The sequence below is a fragment of the Onychostoma macrolepis genome, chromosome 08 (genome assembly GCF_012432095.1).
Source record: "Onychostoma macrolepis isolate SWU-2019 chromosome 08, ASM1243209v1, whole genome shotgun sequence".
NCBI lineage: Eukaryota > Metazoa > Chordata > Actinopteri > Cypriniformes > Cyprinidae > Onychostoma > Onychostoma macrolepis.
The window spans coordinates 23,909,423-23,927,237 of record NC_081162.1 but is presented as its reverse complement, the minus strand read 5'-3'; the positions used below and the strand labels follow the sequence as shown (position 1 = coordinate 23,927,237).

Sequence of the window (17,815 nt, the reverse complement as noted above, 5' to 3'; positions counted from 1 at the left end):
ACAGATACTCGTTTCATACCTCAAATCGAGTGACTATATGACTGTGGTCTATTGCTAGCGAATAGTAAGCAGCAAAATTATGAAATAAGCACTGCACCAATTCTATTTTCAGATGATGAAGCCGACTATATTTCTTGTTTCTATTTCATCACACTAAAAATAAAATATTTCACTCAAACTATTTTAATTATCAGTACTTGAGCTTGCTATATATCTGTATCTTTGTGCTAATAAGACTACTGAGTCACTGACATATGCTAACTCTCTATCGGAAACAGCTGTGAGTGAGTTTCTGCCCACGTGGAGCATTTCAATTCATTCATTTCTGAAATTCTATTAGGCTTTGGATGCTGTCTTTGAAGTTAGCGAGACATATAAGGCTGTGTAGACAGCAGACAGTGAGGAATCTCTCTAGGGTTTGGAACAGAGTTATTAAGCGTGTGTGAGATTGTGTTAACGTACTTAATGATGCTCCAGTTGGGCTCCACGCTGGAAATGGTTGGATCTTCAGTGTAAATGTAATGTGTAACGCTGGTGACTTCGGCCTTGTCAATGAACAGCTTGACGGATGAAGTCCCAGAGCCTGATGCTGAGGGTGGCGTTACACACACTATCTCACGCACCGTTCTCCTTTTGGAACAAAACAAAGTTATATTTTACGCAAAAACAGAAATATATATTTTTCTGCTGTTCTCGTCTGCCTTTAAGATGGTTTATTTGGTTGTCTAAGCTGGTGTTTATTTGGTCTCCCAGCTGAAAAGTGCCTAAAACCCTCTCAGAACCATCAAAATAGACCAGCTTAACCATCTTGCCCAGAATGGGAGACCAGCTAACCACCTTAGACTGGTTTAAGGTTGAAAGGACCTCTGATGTAAAAGCAAAATGTTTTGGGCAACCAGCTTCACCAACTGAGATTTGTTGATAATCAACATGGCAAGACCAAAATAAACCAGTCTAAACTTGAATGGGAATACATGCTGGTCTTTTCAGCAATTAATTGCACAAATTGTTATCAGGCTGGCTTTAAAGGCACCTTAATGTCAGATTTAATGATCTGGAACAAATTAGTGTTTAATAATTACAAAAAACTGCTTATTTCGGGGAAAATGGAATCAGAAGTTAAAAAATGTAAAAAAAAAAAATATTTTCAATATAAAGAATTTTTTTTTCATCTTCTAATTCACTGAATGTTCAAATATCTATTAAAAATGGTAAATTAAATAATGTATACACATTATATTAACCAATTTAATAAATCACTGTAGTCACTGAATATTTCATTAAATTCTTTTAAAATATTTATTTTAATATTTAACGGATATTTAATGACTGCAGTGCTAACTGATTGACTGAAATGGAAACAGAAGTTGAAAAAACATTTATTTTTTATTTACTTTTTAAATCTTTTTTTTTTCCCCATGTTTACTCATGGTTTTTGGGTTACACTTTATTTCGATAGTCCACTTTAGACATTCTACTAATTATAAGTAACTTTGTAACTACATGTCAACTAATTCTCATTAATTTGCAACTACATGTCTACTAACTCTCAGAGTAGAATGTTAGGGTAGGTTTAGGGTTAGTAGAATAAGTTGCCATATACTTGCAAAGTTTCTCATAGTCAGTATGTTGTATGTTGTGGACCCATCAAAATAAAGTGTTAGAAGATATTAAGCAGACACTCTACTAATACTCTAATGACTGCTAGTCGGCATGCAGTTACAAAGTTGCTTACTGTTAGTAGAATGTCTAAAGTGGACTATCGAAATAAAGCGTTACCGGTTTTTGTACCAGTAAGATATCTTTGGTCGACCAAATTCACCAACTGAAAGTTTGTGAACAACATGGCTAGACTAGCATAAACCAGTCTAGACTAGATCTTTTTAGCCAGGAACTGACAACATTACACAATTTATATCTTCTAAGCAGATGTTACTTCATTTTTAATCACCACAGCTCGCTAACAATCACAACTAGTAATGCATCATGTTTCCTGGCACACGAGCATGTGGACATATTTGAGGACGGCCACGCACGCTCATTTGATTTCATGTGGAAATGACACATCTCGCTTCCTCCGAAGCCCAACTGTATCCCACAGATGTCGAGGGACCCAGATGCGATCCGCGCCGGAAGATCCGGTTAAGAGCTGACACAAATGCTGCTCACCTGACAAACAGACACTCTTCCTGGGCCAAAAACACGGTCACAGCGCTCCCGGCGTCCAGATGTCGGCCTGAGATAGTCAGCCTGGTCCCGCCAGACACGGGTCCTTTCTCCGGCCGCACCCGGTTAAAACTCGGAGTCTAGAGGGACGAGAAAAGCAGCACTAACTTCCGAACAGATGGAGCTCACGAAGCGCGATACGGACGCTCAAGCGTGCGCTTGTTTTCCTCATTCTGGTACTACACGAAGAGATTACAACTCATCACTGTAATAGAAATGTCCTGTTTGCTCTCGCGCCGTGCAGGGCTCGTTTGTTTCAGCGCAGGGCCTGTCAGGCGCCGTCCTCTCGCAGTAATTAGTTGCATACCTGTGTAATTGGTCGGAGTGCGTGTTTTCATTTGCTTTACCCTTCTGCACGACTGAAGCTGCCTGGACGCTATTGATTAGATGTTGAGGGAATCCAGGCAGAGTCATCCATTTATATATATATATATATATATATATATATATATATATATAGTGTGTGTGTGTGTGTGTGTGTGTGTGTGTGTGTGTGTGCATAAAGCTCCTGGGCTCAGGATAATAGACTAATGCCCTATTCCTGCTGGGCACCACTTAAAACTCAGCGGGGAGGAAGGGGTAATTGTGTCATTCTTTACATCCCCCTTTCCTGCAACTACATTATCACATGGGCTCCACCAGTTGATTTGATTGGCTAACGGGATGGAGGAGTGGGAATCCTAACGATTCATCGGTTTCAAGTGCAAAATCGGATTGGCTGAGTCTCAAAGGATGGATTTGTATTGATTAGCTGCGCGTAAATCACCACAAACAAAATGTTAGCAGCGATAAGGGAATCGATATGAAAGGAACGATCAAAATATAACTGCTACGTGTGAAATCGAATGCAGCCGCCTCGCTGGACAGTCAGGTGCCGTTTTGTGTATGAAGGCACCTGGAAACAGCTTTAAAAAACGACATGTCATTACATTTAATATTCTAGAACAAATTCAAGTGAGTTCAGAAATAACCCAGAGAGTGTAATTACAATGCTTATTTCTGGCAGAAATGGAATCAAATTAAAATTTAAATAAAAATACAAATGATCTTTTCAATTAAAAATAAGCACGTTTGTCATTAAATATAAAGATAAATAAATTTGTAGATAAAAACAGCAAAAATTATAAAAGCTAAATTGAATATTAAATGATTGTGATTCTAAATAATGGAAAAAACTAATAAATAAAATAAAATAAAATAAAAATATAAATGAACTATGAATTAATTAATTAATAATACTAAAATGGTAAATAACTAATATAAATGATAAAGTTACATATTTAAAATACATTTTCTTTTCTAAAAATGGTAAAATATATATAAATAATAAATAAAATAAAAATATAAATGAACTATGAATTAATTAATACTAAAATGGTAAATAAATAATATCAAATGATAAATGATAGTTCCATATTTAAAATACATTTTCTATTCTAAAAATGGTAAAAGAATTCATATAAATAAAATAAAATAACAAATATAAATGAACTATGAATTAATTAATTAATACTAAAATGGTAAATAAATAATATAAATGATAAAGATACATATTTAAAAGACATTTTCTATTTTAAAATTATACATAAGGAATAAATCAATCATAAATAATTGGTTAAATAAAATAAAATTAAATACAAAAATAAACTATACACACACACACACACACACATATATATAGATATATACACACACACACACACACACACACACACACACACACACATATATATATATATATATATATATATATATATATATATATATATATATATATATATATATATATATATATATATATATATATATATATATATATATATATATATATATATATATATATATATATATATATATATAGATATATACACACACACACACACACACATATATATATATATATATTAACATGCCTATTTTTAATACAATGAAATAAGCACTGTAGTCAATAAATATTCTAAATAAATAAAAAATTGACATTTTTTCCAACCACTATGGCATTTATTGTCCAATCGCTGAACTGCACACACAGGATTATAGGATTGAATTAGGATTTGTTTTGATGCCTTCCTTTCTCCATATCTTGCCTGATAAAGCAACATTCTTCAAGTTTCAGAGACAGCCAAGATGTCTTTAAATAATGTTGTCCCTTTCCTAAACAAAGAAGTAGAGGACGTACCACAAAAGAGTACATCTGAGACGACTGGGTTCGATACTCAGCGCTGCAGTCACCGATACACAGCTCCACCGGACCACCAGGGGGACTTGACATCAGAGATTCCTCCATATCACACACGATCCTGGCCAAGAACAAACACAGAAATCACTCCTGCACAAAGCACTGTCCAAAAACCAATTCAAATTAACTAGCAATATAGGAAGCATAACCCACCTCTCAGCGCTGATGTATTCAGACGCAGCAGGGTTGCAGCGAACCCCCGCCACACGCACATGCGTGATCTCTCGAACCTGCAGCCCCAGATTCTCTCCTTCGATGGTCACGCGTGTGCCGCCCTCCTTCGGCCCCGTCAGTGGACGGATCTATTAAGACAGATGACAGCTTCTCATTGGAGGATATAAAAGAAACTAATTCTAAGAGCTTTAAAGGTCACCACTTTGAAAGGTGCAGTCTGGGATATTTGTCATGCAGGAGGATTGTCTATTTCATTTGTGCTTTTAACCAGAGGGACAATTTATGAAAAATGACATACAGAAGCTACAAAAGTCCGACAAATTCTCTTTTGAGGACATCTTTAATGAAGTAAAAAGGTATATAGAAAAATTTAAATAAATGAAAATAAATATATTTTGATTCTAAAAATAGTAAATTAATAATAAATTAAATATTTTATTACTGAAAATGGTAAAAAAAAAAAGACAAAAATTAGATTGATGAATAAATAAATCATACAGATAAATAATGAAAACATTTTAATACTACAAAATGTTACAAAAGTAAATTAATAACGATAAATAAATATTTTCTACATTTTTAAAAAAGGGTAAATAAATGGGTAAAAAGACAAATTCAAGAATAAATAAATAATAAAGATAAATAAAGGTAATTAAAGGGGTCATATGATGAGATTTCTTGTTTTCCTTTTTTTTGTGTGTGTTATGTAGCTGTTTGTGCATGTATAAGATCTGCAGAGTTACAAAGCTCAAAGTCTCCCACAAGAGGATTTATTCTATCTAAAAGAGAAGGCTGATCCTGACTCCTCATTAAAACACGCCCCCACATGTTTACGTCACGATGTGGAAATATTTGCGTAATGCCGCCCAAATGTGCACGCAAAGAAAGAAGGCGTGGTTTCAGTAACCGCAGTAGTGTTGATGCAGCCATGTCAGGGAGACGCTGTGTTTCTATGCGAAAGCAAAAGCACTTTATTTGGCCTTCCGAAAGTAGATGCAATTAGGAATCATTGTTAAGATTTGTTTACAACAGAACAGCACAACCCAAATGTTAAAATTTGTGCACCACATTTTATAGACGACAGTTTTGTGAACCTAGGAGAGTACAAAGCTGGCTGTGCACAAAGGTTATTTCTAAAAAAAAAAAGGGGTCAATTCCAACTTTGCTATGACAATCTGGTGCTTCTGAATCAGCGACTGTATGTATGTTTTGTTATTAGTTTAAGTATTTGCTATTGACTGTTGAAATGCGGAGTTTTGCGCAGTGTAGAGTAATGCATCATGTGTGTGTGTGTGCGCGTGAGTGAGTGAGTGAGTGAGAGAGTGAGTGAGTGAGAGAGTGAGGGGGAGAGAGAGATAGTCACATCACAGTGGAGTCAGCCGTCTTAACCGCGGCTTGTGTACTGCAAATACATACGAGCTCCATCACTGTGTCTGTCACGCGACTCTGTTCCCCTTTCAGGCTTGAACTGACGGTAAAACTAACGACATTATTAACTGTCTTTATATTTACTCTGAAAGTTGAAGCTTGTGATTATGGTAAGGGGCATTACATTTCCGACACGTGCTTGTGTTGTTCGGCCAATCACAATGAACTGTGTCAGCTGGCTAAACAGGAGGGGCTTTGAAGAAAACTACACGTTTGAGAGAGGCGGGGCATAGAGGAACTACAATAATGTACAGTATTTGAAAAATAATGTGTTTTTTGAACATTAAAGCAATGTCAACATATTCTGTTACGCCAAATGTACAAAATAATGATCTTTAAAATAGCATCATATGACCCTTTAAATAAATAATTGTAAATCTAAAAATGTAAACAATCGAGGTAAATAATAAAGTTGAATAATAAAGAAACAATTTATTACTTTGATTCCAAAACAAGTAAAAATAAACAAATATATAAATAAAGATGAATAAGCAAACAAATAAATAAAAATAAGATAAAAATTGAATTAATTAAATTTATAATAATAATAATAATAATATAAAATGACTTTCATTCTTGACAGAAATGATATACCACCTACTGAGTGTCCCTAACATAATTCATGTATTTCCTCACTGTTTACTTTAATGTTTTGGTTAGGGCTCATCTGAACACAATACAAATCTATTGTCCAGGATGGCTTTCAGATGACGTGTGTATTACCTTTGTGATTCGTGGATGGCTGCAGCGTACGTTGCGGCGTCCCTGATGCATCCAGTTGTGTTCGGGTGATGGACAGTGTTGCTTCAGGAGACACTTCTTATCGGCCAAACACCAGCCACACTCAAACATGCTGTCTGCCTTCAGACAGAGTCCACAGCTGTCCCTCTGAGCTTCACACTTATACAGGAGAGCTGCATCACACACACACACACACAGAGTGAGAATATAGCCTTACTCTCAGCTGGGCAGTTAAACGTAGGCCATGTTTGGAGTGGTGCCAGCTGTGCGGTGCCAATCGATAATTGAACTGTAAGGGGAAGGTAGCCGAGGCGAAACCCACGCCTGCTTTCACTGTGCCGTGATTCATGTGCTGCCCACACACACTAATATCTCTGACCCGAGGCCTCGAGGAAACAGAAAACCAAGGCGTTCTGCTGTAGTGGGTGTAGAGGTTCAATTCTATACACAGTGGCTCTGTTCCAAACTTTAGTGAGCTCACTCGCTAGTCACTGTCTACACAGGTAGCATCCTAACAGATATAGAACCGCATGTGAGTGATTTGAAATGCTGTTCACAGGTAGCAACCCCATCTAGAAGCAAATAATGTATGTAGAAGACATTTTTGGAATGTTTTAAAACATCAGTAAGACATGAAACATATATAGAAAATCTCAAAATATTGACAAATATTTTTGAATATTTAGAAAATATCATTCAAGCTTATAAGGCAGTGAGTTTTTCTGACTACTTTTTGTAACAATATTTAGAATGCAAATAGCATTAATATTATTGGTTATAAAAATATAATATTTATAAATATAGTTTATATTATGGGATTTAAAATATAAAATCAAAATATAAAGATATATTAAATATTTATAAATGATATAATATTTCTAAACAAATAATATTTTATTTTAGTATATTATACATATGGGCATTTAAAATATCAAAATGTATTAATATATCAAAATAAAAATATACTTAAATGTTTATTAATACTATAATACACATTCACGAATATTATATTTAACAATAATATATTTATAAATATTAAATTTGATGTAATATTTATAAATATTTATTTATTTAATTTTATTATAATGGAGTTTAATCATTTAACAATAATAATTATGAGATATAACAAAATAATGTAATATTTATAAATATTTGTATAATATTTTACACTACATATGGATATTTCCCTACACTTTGTCTGCCATCGTGGACAAAATTCTTCGCAAAGCTTTACATTGTGGGATTTTCTTTTGGAAAAAGAATACAAGTCATGGTGGCTTGGATATTGGCCAAAATGAGGTATCTTTGAAGGCAGCTGTGGGAAGGTGGATCTCGAGGCTAAATTGCCCATCTGAGCTCAGAATGACAGGCCACTGAAAACGCGATCACAGACTAATAAACACACAACACCAATAATTTGCCACAGAGATTGTATATCTGCAGATACACAGTGAGCTGTGACTTTCTATTCCTCTGAAAGCACAGAAACACTCTGTAATAGCACACCTGATGAAGTTCTCCTCAAGAGATATATATATCGACTCCAGGAGGTCTTTCGACTCTTACTTCTCAAAGCGCTCAAAGTAAATGCAAACGGACAGCGGTGTGGAAGGTTTAAAAGCTGACGGACTCTGACTCCATACCATCCTCTGCAGTAATGTGAGGTTATATAAGGCTGAAGCAGGCAGGCGCCCTGTTATCAATAAAATATGCCACGGCGACTGAGAGAACACCTAAGTGTGTTTGAACAGATATCCAGATAAAATAAAATAAAAGATGCATTAAGTTCTACTTTACACGAAGGTAACACCCTTCCCACATCAAGAGGACACGGGGAACGTCGATAAAATATGAATGCAGAGAGGATAACTTCAATATTTCTTCTCTTTAGCTGTAGAAATGCCACTAGGGGGGCTAAGGGTGAAGTGTGAGATTTCTTACCTCGCATGGATGACGGCTTGTCGATGGGAAAGTCACCGTCCCATACGATGGAGAAATCCACAGGCAGGTCTCCCATCTCATTCCCTTCATACCAGTACTGTGGGAAAAAGCAATAGAAACAACATCTATATCAGAAAAAAAGGGGTTATACTCTACCCTCTACATATTCTACACTGGAGCAAACAAAACTGACCCCAATAACATTTTTTTTGCCATAAGAAAAACAATCGTTTGCAAACTCAATAGCACTTGTGGCAAAATATGCCAAATCACCACTGACATCATGCGAACGTCTCAAGAGACAATTACAGATGAGGATGATGTTATTGTGTCGCTTTGTCCACCAGCCCGGCTCAGAATCAATCCTGATAACATCTTTCCCGACCCAATGGAAATGAACTTAAATCCAGATCTATAATTTGCTGCACACTCCACAGCACTCCTGGAAAAAACACGGCCAATCACGACACATCTTCTGAACATCACACTGACAAAGATGATGACAACACAAGCGCTTCGCTCTCTCCACAAGCACTCATTTCATTGCTGATGAGGCCATACCAAGAAAGAAAGATAACAAGAGTTTTGACTTCTTGTTATCCCCCTTTCTCATCAAACTCTGACTTTTTTTTTTTTTTGTGACAGCCACAATATACATTTACATTTAGATATTTAGCAGATGGAAGCAATCAAAATCAACAAAAGAGCAATAATGTATAAAATATATAAAGAATGTTTTTAATGAATGATGAAGAAATGTGATGCATATAATTTTTATTGACTGATCTTAGAAATAAATGACACACACACACACACACTTGTTTCACTATCCTTGTGGGGACATTCATAGGCGTAATGGTTTTTATACTGTACTTACTGTATGTGCTATTGCCCTGCACCAACCCTACACCTAAACCTACCCCTTACAGGAGACTTTCTGCATTTTTAGATTTTCAAAAAACTTAATTCTATGTGATTTATAAGCTTGTTTGCCCGTGGGGACCTCAATTTAGGTCCCCACCGTGACACGAGTCCCCATGAGTCTGTGTGTATTCAGGTTTAAGTCCCCACCTGAATAGAAAAACAAGTACGTACACACACACACACACACACACACACACACACGTCTGGTTTGCTATCCTTGTGGGGACTCTCCATAGGCGTAATGGTTTTTCTACTGTACAGACCGTATATTCTATTGCCCTACACCTAAACCTACCCCTTACAGGAAACTACAGGCATTTTTAGATTTTCAAAAAACTTAATTCTATGTGATTTATAAGCTTGTTTGCCCGTGGGGACCTCAATTTAGGTCCCCACCATGACACAAGTCCCCATGAGTCTGTGTGTATTCAGGTTTAAGTCCCCACCTCAATAGAAAAACAGGTACACACACACACAAATATATATAGTTAGTTAGCTGCTATATCTATCTATCTATCTATCTATATATATTAAATTTACATCAAATTAAATTTACTAAAGTGATTTTATATACAAAGAAAGCATATTAAATGCAAGTAAAGAGTCTACTTTAATGTTTCAATTCATGTTTGAGAAAATAACGTCAAAATATGTTGAAATAATTTTCCAACATACTTATTCTGACCTGTACTTATAAAAATATTAGTGCTGGGCAACGATTAATCGTGATCAATCACATCCAAAATAAAAGTTTTTGTTTATTTAATGTGTGTGTGTGTGTACTGTGTATATTTATTATGTATATAAAGACACATGAGAAAATTGTAGCGCTCCAAACAGGAAAAATTTAGTCCTTGTACTGCAGGTGCGTAGAGCCAGTAGGATACTTGAAAATGAACAAGAGGGTGCGGTTAGCCACGTATATAAGAGACACACACATACAGTATATATTTTGAAAATATTTACATGTATATATTTATATTCACATTATTTATATTATATATAAACATAACATTTTTCTTAAATATATACATGCATGTGTGTGTATTTATATATACATATTAAATATACACCGCACACACACACATATTCTGTAAACAAAAACTTTTATTTTGGATGCGATTAATCGCAATTAATCGTTGCCCAGAACTAAAAAATATATAAAAGATAAAGTGACCATACCATTTTTTTTTTTTGTATTTTAAATTATTAAAAATTTATAAATTTTTATAAAATGTTATTTATTATAAAATGTTATTTATTTTATGTATATGTATATAAATAAAACATACAGACACAGTAATTATATTTGCTGCTAAAAATAAATAGCAGAAAAACTGCTCATTAAGTCCTGCAATGGCACGTCTCCAGCATGCCGCTGCAGATCGTCAGGTGGAGCAGAAAGCAGGTGACGGTGGTTTTTACTGTCTGGGTTTTAATTAGCAACAACACTGAGAGCACTTAGCCAACGCAACCCTGAGAGAATATCGCTGATCAGGCGCATCGATCGGCGGCTGCTTGCTTAAGAGACTTCAAGACAAGATGAGGAGTCCAAGAGAACTCGAGTAAACCTACCAGAGCGAAGAAGCTCCGACTTCAGCGTTACGAACCGCCACGATCGCACTTTAACTTTGTTTCCCTGATAAACATGAGATCATGCCATTTGAAAGAACTACGAAAACACTCAAGGACTAAACAGTTCAGCACATGGTTTTGCAACAATCAACACACTTTTTGCACTGAATGCAAACTGGCTTAATATACATACAAATGGTTTTCTGAATGATTTCTGCAGAACTTTGCTTTATTAATACACCCAAATTAGTTTACTATTAAGGATGAATTCACTGAAAAAATAGCATGTGGTGTTTCAGTGCAAAACCTGCAACTTATTCATTTATGCTGCTAGAGCAGGAAAATGTTTTGGAAAAAATTTGTGGACACCTTTACCTGATTATCAAGTGCTATTACTGAAAACAAATTGGTGAAGAAACATTTTTTATTTAGAAATGGCTAGTAAATGTTATAGTTGCAAAGAAACGGCTAGTAATACATTGCATTACATGAAATTATGAGATAGAAAAACTGAAATAGCACTGCCTTCTAAAATGTACTCCAGTAATTTTGTTTCATTTACAAATCTGAATTTTTTACAGTACAAAACAACGTAGCCAACGTGCAAATAAACAGCGCTATTCATTCTTACTGCATTCTCCCTCAGCAGTGAAAACTGCACCGCACTTATTTCCATTTATGGCCAAACCAAAGTCTATTTTGGAAAAAGCAAAAGAACACCCTGCCTCGATGAAACCTCATGCCTCGGCCGGTCATTAGGGCCGATTGAAACGTCAGCTGTTACATCAGCGTTCATTCAGCCATACAGCCCAGATAAATCACAACAGAGAAAACAAGCGGTGCCACATCGTACCCCAGCCGTCCGAGAGGCCCTGAAGAGTGGAAAATGGCCCTCGGTGGTGTGTGTGGTAAAGCCCGAGTCTTTCTGCAGCTGTTCTGGGGGGGGAAATATCTGGGAGGAACTCAAGCGAGCTCTGCAGTGTAAAAGGTGGTGAAAAGCTGAACTAAACCTCACTCAACCTGTTGACGCCAGGCACCCAGCAGTCATACATCTCTATGAGACACAGCTGCTGGGGTCTTAATTGGGGTCAATTACAGGCGACCTGCATGCTGGCATACAGGTCGCAGGGGTCACGACTTCAACATCATTAACATATCTTGGAATTTGTTGGGCTGTTATGCACTCAAGTTAAAAGGCCTATGGAATAATGCATTTCATAAAATGGTGCAAAAATCACAGGAGCATGTGAATGCTAGAAATTTCAAACAATGTCTTTCCATAGAGCATGTCCGTAAATTTATGCATTCAACAAATTACCGTATTCTTTGTTGCTAGTTAATTTCATCCAATAGGATGAAACGAGCATAACGGATGTGTAAACCTTTTGTAAAACAATTCTTATGCAAAATGTTGCACTGAATGGGACTATTTACATAATAATGGTTACATGAACAATGCATGAAGGAGGCCTAATGAGACTTTTTATAAAACATTTTAAATTGTGTTTTCTGAAAATAAAAGCATCTATGAAAACAAATAAAAAATAATGCATATAGCTTTTGCTTGCGCTTACAAAATCTGTGAGACGATTGTTTCTATATTAATATATACAATATAAAAGTTATAATATAATGTTTGTATCTGTGTAAAAATGTAATGTTTTATATAAAATGTAATATTTAGGTAACTACATACATATTATTTTTTTTTTGGCATGAAATTGATGTGTTTTCTTGTCTATTGCTTCTCCTGCATTGAAAGGTTTGCTTTGAGGAGATTAGCCTGCGTGTGTAAATGGGTGGAAGCCTTTGTGTTTTCCCATACAATACCGCTTATCTCTGCCAGTAGTGAATTGATTTTCCTCCAGCTTGTCTTCCCACTGTATCGCAGCGTGTTATGTGTAGACAGCCTGGCCTGGTTCTGTCAGAGGCCTCACTGGAAATGACTGGCAAACGACAGCAAGGTAATCTTACCTCTAAAACCGTCCTCAATTGATCAGCGGCCCCAAATGCGCAAAATGCAACCCAGGACGGGTGCTATCACAGGAATAAAGGCCATTTCCTCCATTTTGATTTAGCTTTGAACACATCCTTGGGGTACATTTCAATCCCGTTTGCACGTTTAATCAAAGGTTATAATATCTGCTAGCGGCACGTGGGTTTTTAAAGAGACCACTCTTAAAAATTGGTGTGCTCAATAATCCACTTATTGGAGCTAAGTTAATACGGTGCTACCGTTTATGGCAGCAGCTATGATGAATAACGGGAGATATTGACTCGGGGGGAAAAATGCTGCTTCTCGAAAAGCAGCCTTCTCTTGAAATTAAGTGATTGCAATTAATTCAAGTGGAACTCGGTGGAACTAAGTATTTAGTCTTTAATAGGATTTTATTGTTTAAAAGATGTTTTCATAGACCTCATCTCTCCGGATACGCTCGGCTCCAGTTGACCTGTCAATGGCGTCTCCTTCGAGTGACAGAATGAAAATCAATATAACTTAATGATGGAGGACCTGTACATTTAATTAAGTTACAAATTGGAGCAGACTCAGCACAAAAAAAGACACAACGGCATCAATGGTACGAGCAGAATGAGCCCGCTGTGTGTGCGGCATTACTTTACGGTAACCTAATTATTGAATCATAGCTATCCCATTACTAACGACAGTCCAGTAATAACAGCATATAATTCACTTCACCGAATGTTGCGTCATGGGCTAATTTCTAGGTTGGGAGAGGGGAATTCAGGGTTATGATAAAAGATACAGCTCCTGTCAGTCCAACTATGATGTGATTTGGTTTGGTCGAGTGCCACTGGAAATAAATAATGGTACGAGCACTTCTCCTAAAGCAAGGAGGACAAGGAAAGGCAGCCACATGGATGCGCAGGCAACACGTGTCGCCATAAATGAGCTGAGCACGCTGACCTAAAGCATTTTTCTGGTGCATCACTCTTGGAGGGATTTCTTCATTTGGAGGTTCTAACACAGCTGAGCCTCTTAATACACAGAGAAATGCTCAGGGTGCAGTTAATGCGTTACACCTGAGACATATACAGTGGATTGATCACCACATTAGTTGATCAATTTATTTTAATAAGGCCCACCTGCTTCTGCACGGCAACCTAATAACGTTTAGAGTTTAAAGAACCAAGCCTGTGACTGCACTTACAGTAAATGCCATGAACAAGTAACTGAAATTACCTGAGAAACTTTTTTGGCCGTAGTCAGGCTCACACTGTTCAACCTATGGTGATCGTTAAAACACGTTCCTCTCGGTAGTATGGTACAAAACGGCTAATACCTGATTGAGCACTTGATGAGAATAATAGAATAATGAGGGTGAGGTGGTTCAAAACGCCTGACAAAAATAACATGTAAGTGTTTTTATTCAAAAAGCTTCCGCTACCCTGCATCGAGGATAATGGGGTTCTTTGTGAGGGCCCTCTCCATCAAGAGCCTGGTTTAGAACTTGGGCATTGTGTAAAAAAGGCCTTTGGCGGTACGTTTCCCCGGTAACACGGCCGGTGCCTGTCGCTAAGGGGTCAGCGGCGCTTAGCAACACTTACGCTCATGGACTCATTTGGAGTATTTTGCACACCTCTCTCTTCTTGGAAAAAAAGTGAATTTCTTTGGATTTTGCTTCTGCTTAGCAAAAAGCACACCCATTATAGACGTTTTTTCATGACTAGAATAAAATTAAAAAGTACACACAGGAAGCAGGTGGTTATTATGTTCTGGCAGGGATGAGAACATTTATCTTTTGTCTGTCAAGCGATGTACTATATGAGCAGATGATGCATCAAACCTATGTTCAAGCTATAGCTGTTCATTAGTGATTCTTGAGTGCCACACAACAGAAAAATGGTCAGCTTGGAACAAAAGAAACAGTCAAATATGACTGACATGCTGTCATAGGGTTAAATAAGTAAACAACTGTGGTTTTACACAACTGAAAATGTGGCTTCAAAAGATTTAAGTACCTTATATTTTTTTCCTGAGAGAAAATGTTGTTCCTTTCATAACTGATAATGAAATCTTTGGAAATATTAATGGACTAATAACATCTCCCTGAGGCACACCTTATCGAAATACCATATTTGCTTTGCTTTCACATGATTTAGCTGTTTAGTTGATATCATCATGACTAGTGATACCAAGTAGTTGGTTAGCTTTGTCCAATCAACTTTTAGTACGCTGTTACTTAGCATTAAATGTTTGAACATGGTCACAGTGTTCAACAAGATCATGAATTGGACCTTTTGGTCACTAGCCCTGATCATTTACCATTTTTCTCACAGACTAGAACAATTAGCATGTTGTTATATTTGAGTCGACTAGTCGATTTTTTTAAATCATTGACTTCATTTTGCTCGTGTTGACTAACCGGCAAAATACTTCCAAGGCTGCATGATATACTAAACCCATTTAAAAATTAATTAATTAAGCATAATTGTGAATTCACAAATGCTATGATTTAATAAAATAATTATATGCGATGCAGTTCTAATACAGTATATGCGCTTTAAACTATTTACATGCGTGTAGGTTACGTACGTGTGTCACACAGCGGCTCCGTTCACAGTAGTTCCACAGAAACTGTTATCATTTACATGTGCGGAGCATCTCAAACTCCATCTCTGCATGTTGTTGTGAGTTTGGGTTTATTATACGTTCATCTGGGAACGCAATTTAAATTAAATGGTTCTTGCTCAATATTAAACAAGGATTAAATCGCGCAGTAATGTGTAAAAACAATCGTCAGGCCATTGGCGCCCCCTGCAGGCCTTTGTTGTTATGCGTAATGTACATTAGCTCTATTGTTTATAATAGTTTATGTATTTTAACAGTTTTGTTCAATAAAACCATTTGATTTCTTGCTTTTGATACTTTATTTGAAATAATTATTATTGCATCATTGCTATTATATATGTATTTTAAGTCATTTTAAAAGCTATTGTTCACTTAAATCTATTTTCATTACCACAAAAAAAAAATAATAATAATTATAAATTATAGGGCCCTACGAAATCAGGTTTTTTCCCCCGAAAATTCAGTTTTTTTCCATTTTCATTTTTTCTATACTCTTTCTTTTAATAATCAAAAGCATCTCCAATTAATTGATTTTATATTAAAAAAGTTTTTATTTTCTTCAGAAATACTGCACATTTATATTTTTCACCTAAATAAATTCTGGTAAATAATATTTTTGGTAAATACTCCTTTAAGAAGTGCTTTTTGATTATAATTTTATTATTAATAGACTAGAATGGATATGTTGTCATTCTTACACTATAATACTGAACTTTGATTTCAGTGATTTGGACTGAGATGGACACTTACTACTTGCACTCTGTTATTACTTTTGCTTTAAAAAAGGATTTAATAGAAATTTGGGTTTCATTTGGTTTAATAAAATATTCTTAAGTAAAATTGTTGATTTTTTTGTGGGAAATTAATCATTTAGATTAATCAATTAATTAGTCAATAGATTAATCGAAATAAATAAAAAATAGTCGTTAGTGGCAGCCCTAGTTATATTTTTGCAACCATCAGCTTTCCCAGTTCATTACTTGCAGAGTACAGTAAAGTTCTTTGCAGAGTATGTGATGTTAAAGCCACACAATAGCAGCATTGTCAAATACTGAAAAGGCAGCTGTCCGATTTCTAGGGTGAGGCAGGAACGGGAAACAGTCAAGAAATTAGGGAGAATGCAGGGCCAGTTAACTTGATTTTTGTCAAAAATAATGACCCCTCAATTCCAGCGCAAGCGAGAGACGTGCCCTAAGGGAGACCACTTACATCAAGATAAGATTAACTAGCTGTAATACAACACCAGTAGCTTGTGTGCCTTTGTCTTCAACACTGTGAGGTCAATAAAACCCACTGCGATTCTCACAGGTATGGAAGCTGATGTCAACAATTGCTAAAATTCCACACTACAAAAAGGGTCATTCAATAAAAAAAAAGTGAATTTTTTATAAGTGAATGGAGTTAAAAGTGAATGGAGTTGAAAATAAAGTAAATAAACAAATTGAAACATGCATTATCTACTAAAATCTATATAACAAATATAATAATAATTAGAGATGCGTCGATCCAATACTCAGGATCGGTATCGGCTCCGATACTGGCATTTTCTGCGGATCTGGTCTCAGTCAGACGAGACCGATCCAAATCCGATATTGTGCATACACTATTCTGTGTTATTGTTGAGCCCCACGAAAGGCACACAAACATTATAAAGTAAAGTTCTCGTGCACTATATTTCAAGTGTTCTGAAGCTGTTCCATAGTCCAATGTAAGGTACAGATAAATATTTAAGTCATTAAATTCAAGTTCACATAAACTCTTCTTTCCGCTGCGGCTATCTGTCATCCTCCATTCAGCATTCAAACTGCGTGTTGCGTTCGGTTATTACAGTCAAAACGATGAAACTCTCTCCAAGAGCGCACATTAACTGAGGTTTAAAAATGATAAAAGAAAAGGCTCAATAAACTAATGCACAGATTTAATAAACTACGGACCAATATATCTTCCCTTTGTACTTTGAACTTTTCTATGCGGAC

The 17,815-nt window shown here is 35.9% G+C and overlaps 1 protein-coding gene across 1 annotated transcript in view; it reads right to left on the bottom strand.

Moving 5' to 3' along the window:
- plxna3 (plexin A3) overlaps window positions 1–17,815 on the bottom strand; it is a 174,232-nt gene that overhangs the window by 27,800 nt on the left and 128,617 nt on the right. Inside the window, exons 11-16 of the mRNA XM_058784778.1 lie at window positions 8,750–8,846; window positions 6,791–6,981; window positions 4,619–4,767; window positions 4,406–4,526; window positions 2,170–2,306; window positions 463–630 (exon numbers count right to left, since the gene is read on the bottom strand). Coding sequence (XP_058640761.1) covers window positions 463–630; window positions 2,170–2,306; window positions 4,406–4,526; window positions 4,619–4,767; window positions 6,791–6,981; window positions 8,750–8,846 — 863 coding nt within the window. The remainder of the gene's footprint in view (window positions 1–462; window positions 631–2,169; window positions 2,307–4,405; window positions 4,527–4,618; window positions 4,768–6,790; window positions 6,982–8,749; window positions 8,847–17,815) is intronic.